This window comes from Zosterops lateralis, assembly GCF_965231275.1.
Source record: "Zosterops lateralis genome assembly, chromosome: 1".
Taxonomy (NCBI): Eukaryota; Metazoa; Chordata; class Aves; order Passeriformes; family Zosteropidae; genus Zosterops; species Zosterops lateralis.
Genome location: NC_139762.1, coordinates 78,022,578 through 78,039,947, shown reverse-complemented (window position 1 = coordinate 78,039,947; position 17,370 = coordinate 78,022,578). Strand labels below are relative to the sequence as shown.

The following is a 17,370-nucleotide window of genomic DNA, read 5'->3' as shown; positions in this document are numbered from 1 at the left end:
GCTTCAACAGCGCTTCGGTATTAACCCATGGTTTTCAACATCAAGTCCTAAAGTGCTTCAATAAAGACAGCTGCCAGTTAAAAGCTTCAACCAAGAAGTGTCCTTTTTCTCTTGTAAATGTTACTGTTTATTCTTATGGAATTCCAGATCTTCATTGACCTGATCATATGAGCAGCAGTTCACGGTGTTCACGGTGCTGCATTTGCTTATTTTTCCCTCCTCTTGGAAGCAGAGGAGAACATGTGCTTTGGGAAGAAAAAAACTTTTCTTTCCACCTACAAGGCCAGGAGAACCCTTTCAGGATTTACTTTCATAGCACAAAGAATGATATCCAAAACATTCAACATATAATAATACAGTAAGTACTGAACACCTACTGCAATCTGTGTGGCTGAGGCAGCCACTAGTGCAGTAGGCAGTTTAACACCATGACTGGTCAGGCAAGGCTCTTCTCAGAAGTCAGTAGCTTTGATTTGAGAAAATGATAAAACATAACAGGGGACTGAAAATAAGCTAAGCAGAGCTGGTCTTCAGAGCATTAACTCCTTTCTTTTTGGCTTATTCTCTTCAGTCACTCCCTGATGGCCATTTTATAAACACATACAATTATATGTTTCTTTTCCAGGTTAAGTAAAGGTGGCGCATCCACCTGATCAAATCCGAATTTGTTGCCCAAAACTGGGCAAGACACGTTATGAAGGATGGACCCCTCCCACCCAAAACCAATTCTCACTATCCAGATCGAACCCACGAGGGAAGGGGCCTTTATTTATTAAAAGGTTCCAGAGAGCGAGCTTTACTAACAAAAATATGAACAATGTCAACAGAAGAGAAGAGCGCTCTGGATGCCAGGACCCAGGCAACCTTCCCTTGCCTTGCCTTAGAGAGGCCCAGGGCCAATAGCAACTCGGAGTTTTTCTCATACCATTCCCCCACGCTCCTAAGGGGAAGCCAACAAACTCAACAGCATCTGTATTCGCCAACTCCTTGATTTGAGGGAGAAGGCCTTGATATTTCTTGGCTTTTTCTGCAGCTGCCTCCTTTAAGGACGAGTTGTTATGCTCATATCTAACCGTCACGTCCACCATGAATGCCTTATCTCCTTTCACAAAGATCAAATCCGGCTTATATAATTCATTCTTTTCATCCCTCAAGTGTGGTTCCTGATACAGTCCAATTCTCCCTTTTAGCCTCATGACTAAGAATTTCACAGATGGAATTATGTCAACGTTTCAGAAGGATGGTTCTCGGACGAGGAACCTCCCACTCTGACAAGGTCTCACCTCCTTCAATAATATTTTCTCTCACTGGAATGGGCTCCCAGATCGACAGGATGGATTCTTTCACACCTCCTGCATGCAACCACAATTTCTTAAAAACTACCTCCAGATGTTCTCACTTTAAAAACAGAACCAATGCTTCATCCGAAGACTGAATCAATTTGTGCAATCTTCAGACTTGTACACTTGGAATTAGCACCACCAATTTGATGAATCCCAACCCACCGTCTTTAAACCTTAAATACAAGATGGCATCACATGTACTAGGTGGAAGGTGAAGCCACTCCTTGACTACCCTCCTAATGGACAGGTCAAGGGTCTCCAGGGGTCCTGGTCTTGTTTTGATATGGTTGGCCAAATGTGTCAGTCTCGGGATGGTATATGTCCTGAGTATATCGACCTCCTGAAGAGGTTTTTATATATCTGTTGCTTAGTCCCTTCTCAGGCTGCAACCAGGGTTTTTTAGGCTTGCTATAAAAGAATAATTTTGCATTAGTATTGATTTGACCTTCTTAAGTTTGATCATGCAAGAAATGAAGGTGTGCCACAACTCCTGTGGATATTCTAATACATCTACTGACTAGAGAAGCACCAGATTTCAAAGAAATCTCACTAGGATTGGAAGAAATAAAACAGCTTTATAATAAGGAAGAGTAATTTAACAAATGACCTTTCCAGTACTCCTTTAACAGCTGTCACCCATTTTTTAAAAAGGGCAAGAGACCGGTACAATAGTTCCTCAGAAACAGAATCAGATTTAGGGGAAGAAAAAGTGCTACAGTGCTACCTTCCCTAAGGAAGGTTCAGTTTATATTCAGTTTGAAATTTTAAACTTAAAATAGTACTAAATGACTCCATTAGAAATACAATCACAGGTCTTCTTACATAGACACATTTACATGTGAGACAGCAACCATTCTCCATTTAAGTTATGGCAATGAAAAAACAGAGACTATGCTTGCTTTGACTAGTCAGGAGTGCTCAACAAAGATGAAGGAGGACCAAAAAACAAGTGTCACAAATTACCAGCACTTTCATTGAACTATTTCAATCTCAGATACTTTGAATGCACATGCATCAGACAAAATACAAAATTGCACATGAAAGTTGAAAAAATTCAAGTTTCAAAACAGTCACAATCAGTAATTCACCCTCCAACTACTAAAAGTTTACCATTTCACTATAAAACTCATCAGAAATTGGTGCCACCATTTACAAAACATCCTACTGTGATAGTGACTGACTGATACTAATTTTCAAAACCAGAATCACATAACAAAAAGGTAGGGCAGGAAATGAGCCTGTTCAGATAATTTTTGGTACTTCCTATCTACATCTGTTTTGATAAACCAAACTGGGTGTAGCAATTCTGTCACACTAGAATTGGTCAGTTCTGCAGTTAAACCATTAAAATAGCTCTTAGCACATTTTTAGCAGATGCCAACTAGCACTTGCCAAAACAGTCCAAAGGAGTTTCAAAGTTGGCACAGACCAGAAATCCTTTCCTGCCTGCACACAGCCATCTGCATGGCCCTTAAGGCAGTTACAAACTATGGATGCAGGGCTGTAGGGCCATGATGTCAAAGAAAAATAATGAAAACACTTAATTTATTAGGACAGGTATTTATTAGAATAGGCATTGTCGCTCCCTGAAGGTATCACAGGTTTACCACATTTTTTCTCTGTAAGTTACTTAAGAGCAGGTGATTCTGCACTGGATATGAGGATACACTTGGCACATCTTGCTCATGTATGATAACATGACAACAGTTTTTCATATCCAATTTTGAGTAAAGTGAAAAGGAACCCCCAGCCTCAATATCTTACAGTAGTTCTTTCAATTTCAACACAATCAACAGGCACATTTGTAATAGCATTCCGGAAAAGAAAAACCCGCCCACAGTGCAAACAAATGCAAAGTCTTTATGTGAACGTATAAAAGCTATAAATGAAAGGTTGGGTGCAACAGTTGAAATTTCATTTATGTTAAACATCATCTCTTAAAGCTGCCTTAAGGCAGAGGACCATGAAGTGTCTAAAGCAATATCTATTTTTAGGGAAGGTACGCAAGAGCCAGAGCAATGTAAACCACTAAACACTCATCTCTGCTCTGTGCAAACTGCCATGAAAACTAACAAAGGACATGCACGCCTGTCCTAATGTAAGCTGTAAAGGACATCATACCACAAACCTTCTGTCCTTTCAAAAAGTGAACCTGCTTTTAGATGTACACTGATGTCCATAAAAAAATCACCTGGATTTCTGAGAAGGCTTTCAACAAAGTCTCTCATCAAATGCTTTTACGGAGCTTGAGAAGCCATGAGAAATGAGAAGAATTATTCTGTCCTTATTCTGGTAAGGACAGAGACCAGTTGTAAGGAACAGCAGAATTTAATCAAGTATCACATGATTTCTTGCAAAAAGGCAGATGAAATATGAATGAAATTCAAAGAGAAAAAATCCACAAAAACTCTTGAAGTCACATGGGCTTTAAACTGATCTTTACTACTCAGGACATTACCTTGAAGTGATTATATATCCATGAAAACATCATCTCAGAGCTCAGTAGAAGTTAAAAAAAAAAAAAAACCTATCACATGTTGGGATTTATTAAGAGAGGGACAACATATAGTCCAAAGATCTCCCTGAATGCTGAATGCTATTTGTAATTCTGTTCCCCCCAAACATAAAGGAGGACGGAAATGGACAAAAAAATGCAGAAAAGCACAATGAAGACATCAAAATTCAGAGAACCTCTATTTTAGGAATAATTAAGCAGTCATGAACTGAAGAGAACAGGACAGACATTTATAAAAGTCACAGCTTGCTGCAGAATACTAATAGAGAGTAATTGCTCAGTATTTCTTCCAAGAAAAAATGTAGGAAGAGCTTGCAAACTATTACAGAGCAGCAAACAAACAGAAGACTGCTCACAAACCACGTGGTTCAGCTGTGGATCTCTGTGCTACAGGATGTTGACAACAGCAGAAGTTTGTAAGAACAAAAGCAACAAGACAAATTCATGGAAGGTCCACCTAGGACAGCTTGAGGTGGGGCTAAAGTTCAACTGGAAGCTGCAGGGAAAGAACCAGGAGAACCTTGCAAGCTTGTCTTGCTTTAATGCAGGACGTTACCCAAGGTCATGTCTCTCCTGGCTGGATCTCTTCAGAGAGCAGATGCTGGGCTAGATGAACGCATACAATGCCTGTATTATATTACCCAAGGGCATGAGATATGGTGAGCTCATCAAATTCTATTTTCCACTCTCTGCATTGTCTCCCCACAGAACAGCAAATCAAGTCCAGGATTCTGAAAAACTGAAAACCTGAATCCAAGAAATCTAAAGTACCATTTATAGTAAAATTGACTAATTAAAATCAACTATTAAAATCATTAAAATTAAAATCAACTATTCTGGTTTGTGGACCTGACAAACTGAGGAATAAGAGAAAAAAAAAAAAAGTATCAGACTGTAGAATTATTTTTCATGGAAACAAAAGGCAGTCAAAAACTTTTTGTTTCCTTTCACTTCACAAGCAATTTTACATTCTTTGCCTTCATCTTCTTAAATGTAAACAGACAAGTAAAGTCAGATTCAAAACCTCAAAAGATAGTAAATTTTACGTACATTTCTCTCACAAAGAACAGGTGGAAGAAATGAAACATGAATCACACTAATCTACTGTGCCACAGCAATAGCTTCTCAATTAAAATTTTTGAAGCACTGCCACTCTACACAGATACAAGAAGTCGCACCAGCTGTGGTAAAAGAAGCATTTTACTCTGCTCGGTTCATGAACTAAGCTGTCAATTCCATATCACTCTATTTCATGCTTATAGGAAAGTCTGAAGAGATTTCAAACCTGTGGAAGTTTAGAGGTATGAAACTGAAAAAGAGCTGCACATCTGAACTGGTTTCTGTAATTGCTATGAAACTGGTATCTGTCTCTAGAAAAAGAACAAAACCTGACATCTTCCCTTTTTCAACTCTGCATTACTGTTTCTTCAGTGTCAGGCTACAATATAAACTGGTACCAGTGGATATGCTTTCAAATTATGTCAGATATATAATAAATCCTGGTGGCCTGTTTAGAAGAATAATGCCTTAAATATGCAACCTTCTTTTCTGAAAATGGATGTCTGCAAATCATTTAGACACTGATTATACTGCTGCTGTTAAGGAATGATGTTCCCACTGAAACACTCTAAACCATATACTGCTCGTTCACACCCCCATCACCCCTCCCCCTGTGGAGGGCTGGACAGGAGAACTGGAAATACAAAAGGTAAATATCATGGACTGAAATAAGAATTTATGGGAAACAGCAACAAGAAAGAACAAACAACAAACAGTAACAGCAACAATATCAGAGTGTGTGTGCCAGGTGAATGATTCACATGCCATGCATAAACCCCTGGCCACACCTGACTGTGCTCCCACACTGCGTGACCTGGAAGGGACTCCTTCCCCCATCCCTGGAAAATGAAGAGATATGGTAGAGAATAACCTCTGGGTCCTGGCCATGCCCCTTCTGGCTACTGCAAAAATTAACCTTGTCCTGGCTGGAACCAGGACAGCTGCCAACAAATTGAATAAATTATATACTCTACACTAACATGACATAAACATTTGCATATGACAGGTCAATGGCAAGTCAACAAGCTCCAGAATTATTAATTTCTATTCATATGGATATCAACTAATATTTATTGGCAATTATAATGATCAATTACTTGTGGTGATTTAAAGAGAAACCCCAGCAAGCTTACCTACTTCCAGTCAGCAGGACTGGCATAATGAAGTTCTAAAAGTTACCTCCTTGACCAACACAGTGTTATTTTGCTTTTCAAAGAAAGCACTAATTCCCACAATACACAAAACATGATAATCCCAGTTTAAAAAAAAAAACAAAAACATTTGTAGAAATATTCTGATATGTTACTCTATACTTTAATATAAGTCAAATCAGAAGAAAGAATTTATTAAAAATTATCAACAAGCAGTAATAAACTTAGAAAATATTTTAAGATCAAAATAATTCAGCAATTTATTAGAAGAAAACAATTTAACAAAAAAATTCCAGGCCAACTATAAAAAGTAATAAATAATCATGCATTAAAAATAAAATACCTACTTGCCAGTGATGGTCCTCCAAAGCCGTGCACCTGCAATTGTAGGAACGTAAGATGAAACGCAATGCACTAAATGAGAAAGAATTTTTATTTTTATTCATAGAACATGTTCAGAATTGGGACAAAATGATCAAGGAATTCTCTGTATCAGTCAAACAGGAAAGCTATATTATCTTACAGTAACCATTCTTGAATTGCTTTCTGTAAACTTAACATGCAGTTAAAATCATAAGTGGAAAAAGTCCAGATCTTCTACGGCTACATTTCCACATAGAAGGATGTCATGAAGATGATACTCAACATAACTTTTACATCAACATACCCTTTACTTCTATACACTGACAACCACTCCACATTCCTCATGAATCTGTAATAGTCTTGCCATCTAGTGGCTGGCTGGAAGTGTGAAGCACCTAGACAGATGTGTTATACTGGGAAGAATTTTTTCTGCTTTTTGGAGTGACACTGCATTGATTTCTATTAATTACTACAAGACTCCTACAGTATTACTTTGAGAGCCTGATTTTTCTTGAATTCTGTCTACAATGGCATCAAAGGCAATAGTAAAGTAAATGAGTTTACTACAGTAAATAATTATTCTATAACCTAGGAAACAGAGGTCCTCTTAGCCTCATCTCCAAAATGAATGGTTAAATAACCACACGAATATGAGAGTGGTACATCTTGGAACTGGTCACTACAGAAAATATTAATTACAAGTACAAGTGAATTTACCTAAATTGTTGCCTTCCAGTTAGCAAGGTGTTCGATGTTTGTGGTGATTTATACAGCACAAAGCTTAAAAAATCAAATTCTGCTTAGTTTTATAAGTTGGCCTCTGGGCTTAAGCAGGAAACAGAATGGTAACCAAGACTCTCAGAAAAGGCAATGACAGTAAATGATACTTCAGAAAAGGTAGAAAATACCTGCTGTAACTTAGCAGGGAACAACACGCTTTGGCAGTCAGAAATGATGTGTTAGTAAATCACAGAGGAATCTCGTGCTTCTCTGACACCTATTTCTTGCTTTTGTACTATGTTCAGATGGTTTTATAAACTTTGCATGAGATTTAACAACAAACAAAAGGCAAAATAAGGATTTTGAAAAAAATAAAACTTCATGGCAATTAAGATTAAAACTTAGGATGAGCATTTTGTCAAAGAATTTTCAAGATGGTAATGAAGTACTGGACACAAATTGAAAGAAAAAAAACCTCAAAACACCAGACCAGACAACAAACTCAAAATCCCTTTCAAAATTTGTTGTACTCACATAAGATTTCATACACATTGGAAACAAAATGCTACACAAAGTAAAAAGAACATACTGACTTCTTATTTCAACTATGCTAAGATAGGTAATTGCTCTATCCATTTACAAATTTCACTGATTTCCATTTGATGTCCCAAAATTTCCAAAAATTACATGATTAATGTTGGAAGAAGTATGAATGTTTAGAAAAACTTTGCATTTTAGTAAAGAATGCATTTTCAGACCTAGCAGTTAAGAAATAAAAAATGACTGTCTACTCATAAGAATTACACTCATCTAAACACTAAAACAAATCTCCTAATGCCCTTCCTATAAAAGATAGCAAAACTTCATTGAAAATGGCAATAGACCATCACAGATTACTATCACTCTCTAAAATTAGCTGATACTTCTACAATAATCATAATATTGACATGGCTTTAGGAATGAACCAGCATGCTCTAAACTGCAGGTGTTTAAGCATGGAACTCTATCAGTACACTTACCCTTTATCTTTGAGAATACCAAATCCCTCATTATCTGAAGAATTAACAATACAAGTATTATAAGGGAAGTCAGATGATACACTCTCCAAGGGGTCAATGCAACAAACCTAGAATGTAAAGAAGAAATAAATGTTGAGTACTTTAAACTCATTGGAAGAACGCAAAAACTGACAGCTGCTACTAATACTGAAAATAAATAGGAAGAAATAGACTCAGATTGCAATAATTGAATTCAGTTTCTCTCCATAACCTTTTCACGAGATGAAAATATTGAGAGCACCAGGCATAGCATTTAAAGATACAAAGATTAAACACTGAGTTTGTAGTAGATTTTTGTCCATACTTTTATTTAAACACAGAGAAAATATAGAAAACAAAATACTTTAATTATTGCATACAAAATGCTACTTTTAAATGAACTCTGGTTTCATTAAAATTAATTTTCTTGGCATAATGCACAAAGAAAAGGTTAGAAATTTTCTTTTGCTTCCTACAGAACCTATGTTTAAGCAAAACTTTTATATAAATCCTTCTTTCAAACACAAAGATGAGATAAATCTATATCACAGCATAACACTAAAACTTGTCTTCATAACAAGCTCTCATGAAATTTGTTTTTAATTACATAATTTTTAGAACATGTCTAGTCAAGTCAAACAGACCTATACTCAGAAAGTATGAATTATAATCTCATGCACTGCTGACTTTGCTATCCAGGTGTGTTTGGAGATTAGCTCTTCTATTTGTTTTACTGGCAAATACCCTAACTTGCAAAAAAAGGGTGTGAAGTAAAAAGAATTAAAATTCAACTAACTAAATTAAAAAGCTGAAGTATTTTAATAGCTGGTTTTGAGCATTTTAAATCAGAGACCTGAACAGAAATAGTGAACAAGTAGAATTTTCAAAGTAAAAGCAATTGACTTTAAAAAGTTGAGGTTAGCCAAACCCAGTAAGAAGCCACTGTCCAAGGCACTGGATCAAATGACAATACCAACAGAAACAAAATCATACAAAGCTGGGATGTTTAAAAAAAACCTCTCAGGTTTGAAAACAGGGTAGCTGGCTACCCTGTTTCTGCTGCAGAGCTTTTCTGCAAGAAACAGGGTGAAGGGGAGTGAAAACAGTAGCAAACACGGCCACCGCAGGAAGCCAAGAGACACCCTTTGAGCACACTTGGATTGTTTAGAAAGAAAACTGACTTCACAATATTTCTAACAAGCTCAGGACACACTGCTCTGGTAGCAAACTGCTTCAGTAGTCCTTAAAAACCTCAAAAAGAAAGACTGCATTAAATAAAATGTCCATGCTGCTGATTTTCACATTTAGCACTAACTCATAACACCAATCACCCTGAGCAGACCAGTATATGAATTCCAATACAAACACATAAGCTCACTCTGAAGGTTTTATCCAAACATAAAGGGTTTTTGTATCTGTAGAGAATTTGAATTATAAGGCTATTATATTATTATTATATTATTATTGTATTATATTATATTATTATAAGACTATTCTATAAAATAAATGTATAAAAGCACCTTTATGTAATTAAGCCAGCTCAAGAAAACCAAGAGAAGTGTAGAGAAGAATTATTATAAGGCAACCTATATCAAAACTGCCCAATCATAGCTCAATAAATCAAAACTCATAATAACTAAAAATCATGCTGTCCTATTACTTTTCTTGATAATATTGTTCAGCATTAAAAATCTTTGATTGTGTTTAAGTGCTATGTTCCACTGCACAGAAGACTTTGTTCAGCCTACTTAATTTGTTGATAATGGGCTGGGGGGAGAGATGTGATGCTGTATAAAAAAAATCAAATTAAGAATTTTTTATTCAACTGCTAGGCAGCAGAAGTTTATAACAAATGCAGACCTTTAAATTGTTTGGGTTTTAATACCATGTCTATTCGATAGGGTCTTCATGGTGCTTGTGCATGAATGTTTATGGAATGACACAGAATACCCTGACTTAGCAATTACCATTGGCCACTCTTTGATGGTCTCATACACATACCTCAATACCAAAATTTATACACAAGTGTGTGCATTGTGTACATACACACACCTTACTAGCTTTTCAAGGCAAGATCAGATGCTTACTAAGAAGGCTTAGTGTATCTTTCAAAGAACACACAGAACATGTTTGACCTACTTTACACTCTCAACTAAACCATACTGTTAGTTTCACTGCAATCACAGCTGTCACCTGCTGTTAAAAACAATTGCACTAATGCGGACTGGGATTAGCAAACAAGGATTAACAAGGTAGCATCCTCTCTGAAAGATGCTTCCAAGTCATGTCATTCCAAGTCTCTCTGCTACAAGGTTTGAGGAAAAAAACTGTGATCTAGTTGAAGCAGCTAATGTTGAAGTCACCAAACAAGGATTCTTCACTCATTTGAAGAGCTTTGAATTGTTTTGACTGAACCTCCCATGCCTTAACATTATTAGCTCTTTACCTAGGCTGGGATGTTTGCACGAAAGACCATCCCTTGTAAATTTACTCACAGCCACTTTGTGTCAGACAAAACTCTGAGCAATGTGATCTGAAATAAGCACTGATCTTATTTTGAGTTGCAAGTCATACTAGAGACCTCATGAAGCCCCTACCAACCTGAATGGTATTTTCATTCTGTGACTATTTTAGGCTATTAGAAGTGGTTGGCAAATATTTTTCGGTAAGATGTTGGCCTTAGAACTTGAAGGCACAACAGTTCCTATTTCAGGGCCTGGTTATACTGCAGCTGCACTGAAATGATTCTAAACTGCACAAGAATCAAAACTTGGTAACTTCCACAATTTGAAGTGGAAATTCTTCAGCTGCACAATGAACCTAAAGATAGCAAAGTAGCTTAAGGTACCTTCTCCTTCTTGTCTTTTGCCCAGTTCTTTCATCCAGTTATGGGATGGCCATATGTCAATACTGTAAATTTGTTGTATCAAAAAGCAGGTATCTCACAATGCACCAGAACTGTCCTAGAGCACCCGGGACAATTAACTGCACAAACCTGATTGTACAAAGTTTTTCAAGTGTCATAAGAAATTCTGAAGGTTAATAATATCATACAATATTACAGTCAGTAAACATAATAAAAACTTACAGGGCATGACAAAAGCTATTTTTAATTGTATCATGAGATACAGGGAAGGCACAGATCTACCACCTCGTTTCAAATGTTAAAAAAATCAATTTGATTCTTTCATATCAGCTGTTAAGGTTTTGGGTTTTTTGCAACACATTCTAGAACTATGAATGAGTTGTATTTTGTAAACATAAAATGTAGAAAAACATTTAATCAAAAATTAAATTATTTAGACTATCAGCAGCCAGCACAAGTTATTTCTGGAAAGCCTTGGCAAATACATATTTAATAACCATCTACCCTTAGATGAATTCCAGTGATAACCACATAAATAAATGAAAGCTGTCAATAACACAGATGTGAGCATGGAGCTTTGCTTCACCATAAGCTTTTACAACACATTTACTGTCTGCATGAGTGACTTGTGGACTTCAGCTCTGTGTTCCACAAACTCATATTTACATCTTAAAACCAGATGCCAAACTCTTCAGAGCAATTCTGAAGAGTTCTAAAGAGCACAGGTTGGTATATTACTTTTTTCCTCATAAAATGTTTAGGTGAAAATCTACTGACAAATTTCAGCCAGAGCTGGTTGTCTTCCAATCAGACACTGGTAAGCAAGACTGGCCTGTGACATAAACCACAGAGACAATGGCCCTCCCCTGTGGACAGGAAGTATTTCTAGTGCATTTTGAGAATACTGAACTGCTAATTTCAAAGCTATGTGTACCTTGCTCTTACAGGGGACCACCCAACACTATTTCGGACAAACATCTACAGTGAAGGCCTTTGGATAAGGAAAAGATGTGGTTTCCTGGTGGTAACTGTTTCCTGCTTGGAGCTGAATATAGACCATTCTTTCCATGCTTACTGCTGGAGTGATCAACACCTGTCTGGTTGCAATAAATTCTGGTGACTGTCTCAAGCAAGAGCTTTGGGGAAGTGGAAGAGGGCTTGTTTTCTTCTAATTACAGCATGAAGAGCGCTGCCTGAACAACATTTTCGAAATACACGGTAAAGGCAGTATCAGAAATCTTGTGCCCTTACTTGTCACTGGGTCAATAATTTTGTTTGCCCTCCTGTGAACGAAGAAGGAAAAAAAATATATTCAAATCTACTTTATTTACAGGTAATTTAATGCTTAAACTCTCCTAACTGAAAAACCATTCCAAAGTGGGTTTGTGAATCCTGCTTTTTATGTCTATTAAATTTACAACTTCTATGTGAATTGCTCTTCTATATAAATGATTTTCATACTAAGCCTCTGTAAACATCAAAATGCTGTATCTACAAATACAGAAATCCAAGACTCGAGCATTCAAACATTGGAAGTCAGAACTCAATAACCCAGTATTTTTCCTACTGTTCCTTTAGTACATCTTGTGGTGTAACACTAGTTGGCAATTAAGGTTGCTCACTTTTCTCCTGCCCTGGTGAGATGGGAAGGAGAGAATGGAAAGAAGTAAAAGCTGGGGCTTAAGAACACTTAAATAAACTGAAACGAAGTTAATAAGAGTAACAATAATAATAAATGAAATGTGATGCAACAAAAAGAGAGAGGAATGAAATCCAAGAAAGACCTGTGATGCACAACACCACTACTAACACCCACTGACCAGTGCTCAGCCCAGCCCGGTCAGTGATGGGCAGCTCGGGCCAGCTCCTCCCAGGCTGTGCACTGGGCATGGCACATGGTGGTTTGGAATATCCCTCTGGCCAGTTCAGTTCAGCTGTCCTGGCTCTGCTCCTTCCTGGCTTCTTGTGCACCTGCTTGCTGGCAGAGCATGGAAAACTGGGAAGTTCTTGACTTGGGGTAAACACTGCTCAGCAACAACTCAAACATCAGTTTGCTATCAACTTTGTTCTCATACTGAATCCGAAATACAGCACTGCAACACTGCACCAGGAAGAAAAATAATTCCATCCCAGCTGAAACCAAGACACCTGGTCTGAGCCAAAGTATTCAGATAACTGTTCAAGAATTATAGTGCAAAAATCCCTTCCCAATTCCTACACAAAAGGTGTAGATTTTCACTTAAGGCAGAGTAAGTTAGGCACACTCTTTTTTGGTAGAATCTCTTTATAGAATAGAATCTGGTACAATTTCATTATATATATATATTTAACTGTCAACCTGCCTGCCTGAAAAATACGCAAAAACTGGTACAGCAGACTCTCTGTTGAAGAGAGGGAATTACATACAAAAAACACATCTGTGTATGTGCTAAGATTTTGGAAGGAATAAAGACTTAAACTCAGTCTAAAAAACCTCCCTACCCTTCCAAAAAGCCTAAGTTGTTGAATAAAATAATTCCAAAAGCATTCACTCCACACCTTAAGTTAATTATTTAAAATATGCACACCAGCACTCTGGGTGCCTGGCATCTTGAACTTAGAAAGCTGTATATCTGTTTAACTGAAAACCTGTGAAATGTAATAGAATGCTTCTTAAAAACATGACATTAAAATGTTTTAGATCATGTCTAATTTAGTGGAGAAAAACCTTTGATAAAGACATAAATTAGAAAGAAGTACACTTTTTCATTCCAAGTTTTTCTCTGTGTTCCATCCAAAAACTTAGGTATTTGAGACATTTCAGAGTAAAATGAAGGACTGAAAAACAGTTGATTTGTATGTGCCAGCTAGCAAAGAGTGTTCCATTGGATAGCACCCAGAAATATAAAAATTTTATCACTAGGTACATAAAAACAAACAAATAATTTAAAAAATAACCCTCAAACAGAAAAGGCATACTTATTATTCTAAAACTTGCATCTTTTTTTTTAATTCTTTCTTTGTTAAGACAAAGAAAACTCAGGCTCCAACCTTTTATTCAAAGAGCTTATTTGTCAGGTTTCATTGAAAAGATTAGGATTGTATTTATTCAGTCAGAAAGCACAGACCAAATCGGGGTTTTTTTAGAAAACCCTCTAGAACTTACTAGGAAAAAAAATTTTGAATATTAAATAGACCTTTTGTCCTAAGAAACAGACACCCAGAAATTTAAATTACTGGTATTTTGACAGCCTCTTGAAGGTCCGTGCACAGGTTTCAGGACAAAAGCAAAGACAGCTGGACAATGCTAACTTAACACATAGGATAGGAATTCTAATTGTGTATTTTCTCTACACCAACTCAAGAAACCAGCTCTTAAACTTAAAAATAAGTCTAAATAAAACCAAAAATAGTATAAGTCTCCAAGAAAAAAAACACCAGAAAAATCATTCCAACACTTTGTATTTAATCACCAAAGATAAATGCCCTTATAAACTGGAACATTCGGAAGTATATTGGTGGTCTGGGAAATAGGATTAAGTTACTAATTTCACATTGCAAAATTATCTCACACTGTCTGCAAGGAAACCTCTTGAGGAATGCAGCAGTTAGACTCATGTTTCAATATCTGTGCTTTTGGATCAGATTTACTGCAACCTGTTGCTTTCAGACAGGCACATAAAAAACAATTGAGAAGGAGAAAGTTTAAGTGACCCTAAACTACACACCTTCTGAGTACATCATGATATGAAATTCTACTGTTATATCAGTGAAAACAGGGTATGATATTTCCATGAAAGTTAAAATTATTTTGATTTAAACACATAACATCAAATAACCGTGCTTCCTTTGTTTTTGCAGACAAATGCCCAGATGACCTTAATTAACCTGTGCTCTGGCAAAGTACAGAAGAAATCTTAATCCCATTTTCTCATACAGTAGGAGCAGTTGGAGCAATAGCACCTCTACCGTGCTGCCCTAAATCTCCTTTTCTTTAATTCTCTCATTAGTCCTGTAACATCTACCATGGAGCATAGCATATTCCCCTAAAACATCCATTGTTCTCAAAATTCTACTTAATATTTGAAAGGTCTCATTATTTTGAAGCAATACACAAAGAATTTATCATTTCTCTCTTGAACCAACCAGACATGGCATACATACATTTCAGCAAGACAGAATAAACACAAGCCACGCTGCAATTCATTTCCATTCTCCTTTGTTCTGGATTTCCATCTTCCATGAAGTTCTCATCCTAGATTTGATCCTAAATTGTTCAGTAATCCTTGCTTTTCCTCAATTACCCCACTTGATTTATTTTCTGACTGATCCTGATTTCACCTTATTGGTTGAAAAATGCTGTCAACTGTCCAGGTTTTTATGTAACACGGATTGGCTCTTAAACAATGTCAATTTTCATTCCTGCAAACTAATCTCTCAGCCAAAAGTACGCAAACTGTCACTAAAAAGCTGTTAATGGCTTTTAATTATTTTTGCTAACTAAATCAAATGAATTTAACTTTCTGTTCCACTTTTCTACCTCCAAAGCCTTCAAAAGTTTTCATAATTTGTATTGGAAAAGTGAACATAAGCCTAAAACTGCCTGGATAAAACATGTAGACCCTAAAATTGTATCACAACTTGTGCTGAGGTTGGAATTTTAGCTTTACTTGAGGAAGAGTATTTTAGAATATCACCTTCCAGGAAGCAAAAAACAACAAACCACAAACATTTTTTTAAGCTTGAAGAAACATCAGCTATTTTCTGTACTATTGCTAGGTGTAATAAAATAAACCTCAATAGCAATAAGTTACAAAGACTTAGCAAAAGGGAGCAAATTAAATAAGTTAGGACTATCAGACTAGAAGAAACAAACAAGCAGCCATGTAAGAAACCCATTCACATGAATGCACAGCGAATTTCCAAACTGTCTATGCCAGAATTTTTTTTCTTCTCTTTTTTGATAATGAATGCATTATCATTACAAAAGAATAATGTCAGTACTTAATCTACTCTGCTATTCCTACTTGAGTGATCAGAGACATAAACTCTTACTAGAATTTAAGGCAGGAGTGTTCGCTTGTGTGCTATCCCAATACTTAGGATTTCAGGAAAGTAATCCTAAAACTACTACGAATGTAGCTGTAAGATTTCCTGTAACAAAGACAGCCAAAGACCAAAATTTCCCACATCTAAAACCATATTTAGCATCTGGGTGCTACAAGGAAAAATCCATATGTTTTCTCCTGACTTGGAAGATATTACAATTTTAATTAAGTGATGTTAACACCAGCATACTACAAACTGGCCTCAGAATATCAATACCCTGCCTTACTCCAACTCACTTAATTTTCATGTATTTTTCTTTGTGCTTTGATTTGAAAGATTTCATTTATTCCAGTTCTCACTTAATTTGACATTTTGTCACCAAGAATGTCCTGAGCAGTTCCCCCAGACTCCATTTCCAGTGACAACCACAGTCAGCGCTGATAGTGAACAAAAACAGTCCACAAATATATAAAGCGGGGCTGCTGCATGTCTTAAAGGTCAGCTTCTTTCTTGTAACAAAGAACAAAAATGCAAGCACACATTGTGCATCCACACTGCTCTCTAAATGGGTAGAAATCTTGCTTTATAGGCAAGTATCAAGGTATAGTGGTGGTAGCATTTACAAGCTGTGTGCAAATACATGAAAGGAATGCTTAGCTTAGTAATGCTTTCTTACACTGAAAGAATAAATAAATGAATGAAAAGTACTTTGAGATCTCCTCATGGTATATATATACTTTATCATTGCCAAGCAGAGATTTCAAGTAAGAAACAATGTAAAAACAAATCTTAAAGTGAACTGGATACTTTAAAACAAAAGAAACACTTCAATAACAACTCCTAAAACAAATTGGATACTTAAAAACAAAACACACCAAGCCTCTAAACTCTGATCGTGTATTTTATTACTAACATTAAAGAGTAGTTAGATTTTATGCCTGGAAAATAGACAATCTTTACCTAATGCAATGCACACAGACAATTCAGATATAAGCAATATTGTTTTCTCTCTTGTTTCTCTCAGACAATGGAAATATTCACTAGGTCTGAGACCAAACAAAATCAAAAAATATGAGTATGGACAGTGACAAAAGACTATTTTTAATGGCAAATCAGGCCTGCACACCTGTCTAAATCAAGGACTGATACTTGCATTTTACACAGTTGGTCAGTTACTTTGTTGAGCCACTACAATAATATCACTTAACATTGTTAAAAACAGACCTGCAGTAAGATGCAAATATGCCTCCTGAGGTCAGAAGGTACATTAAAATCCTCAAAGAAAAAT

The 17,370-nt window shown here is 36.4% G+C and overlaps 1 protein-coding gene across 2 annotated transcripts in view; it reads right to left on the bottom strand.

Moving 5' to 3' along the window:
- The window catches only part of RETREG1 (reticulophagy regulator 1), a gene marked incomplete at its 5' end in the record, with an annotated part of 63,814 nt that overhangs the window by 40,578 nt on the left and 5,866 nt on the right, over window positions 1-17,370 (bottom strand). For both annotated transcript variants that reach the window (XM_083866029.1, XM_083866028.1), the window contains 2 exons: window positions 6,416-6,446; window positions 8,171-8,277. In XM_083866029.1, coding sequence (XP_083722155.1) covers window positions 6,416-6,446; window positions 8,171-8,201 — 62 coding nt within the window. The remainder of the gene's footprint in view (window positions 1-6,415; window positions 6,447-8,170; window positions 8,278-17,370) is intronic.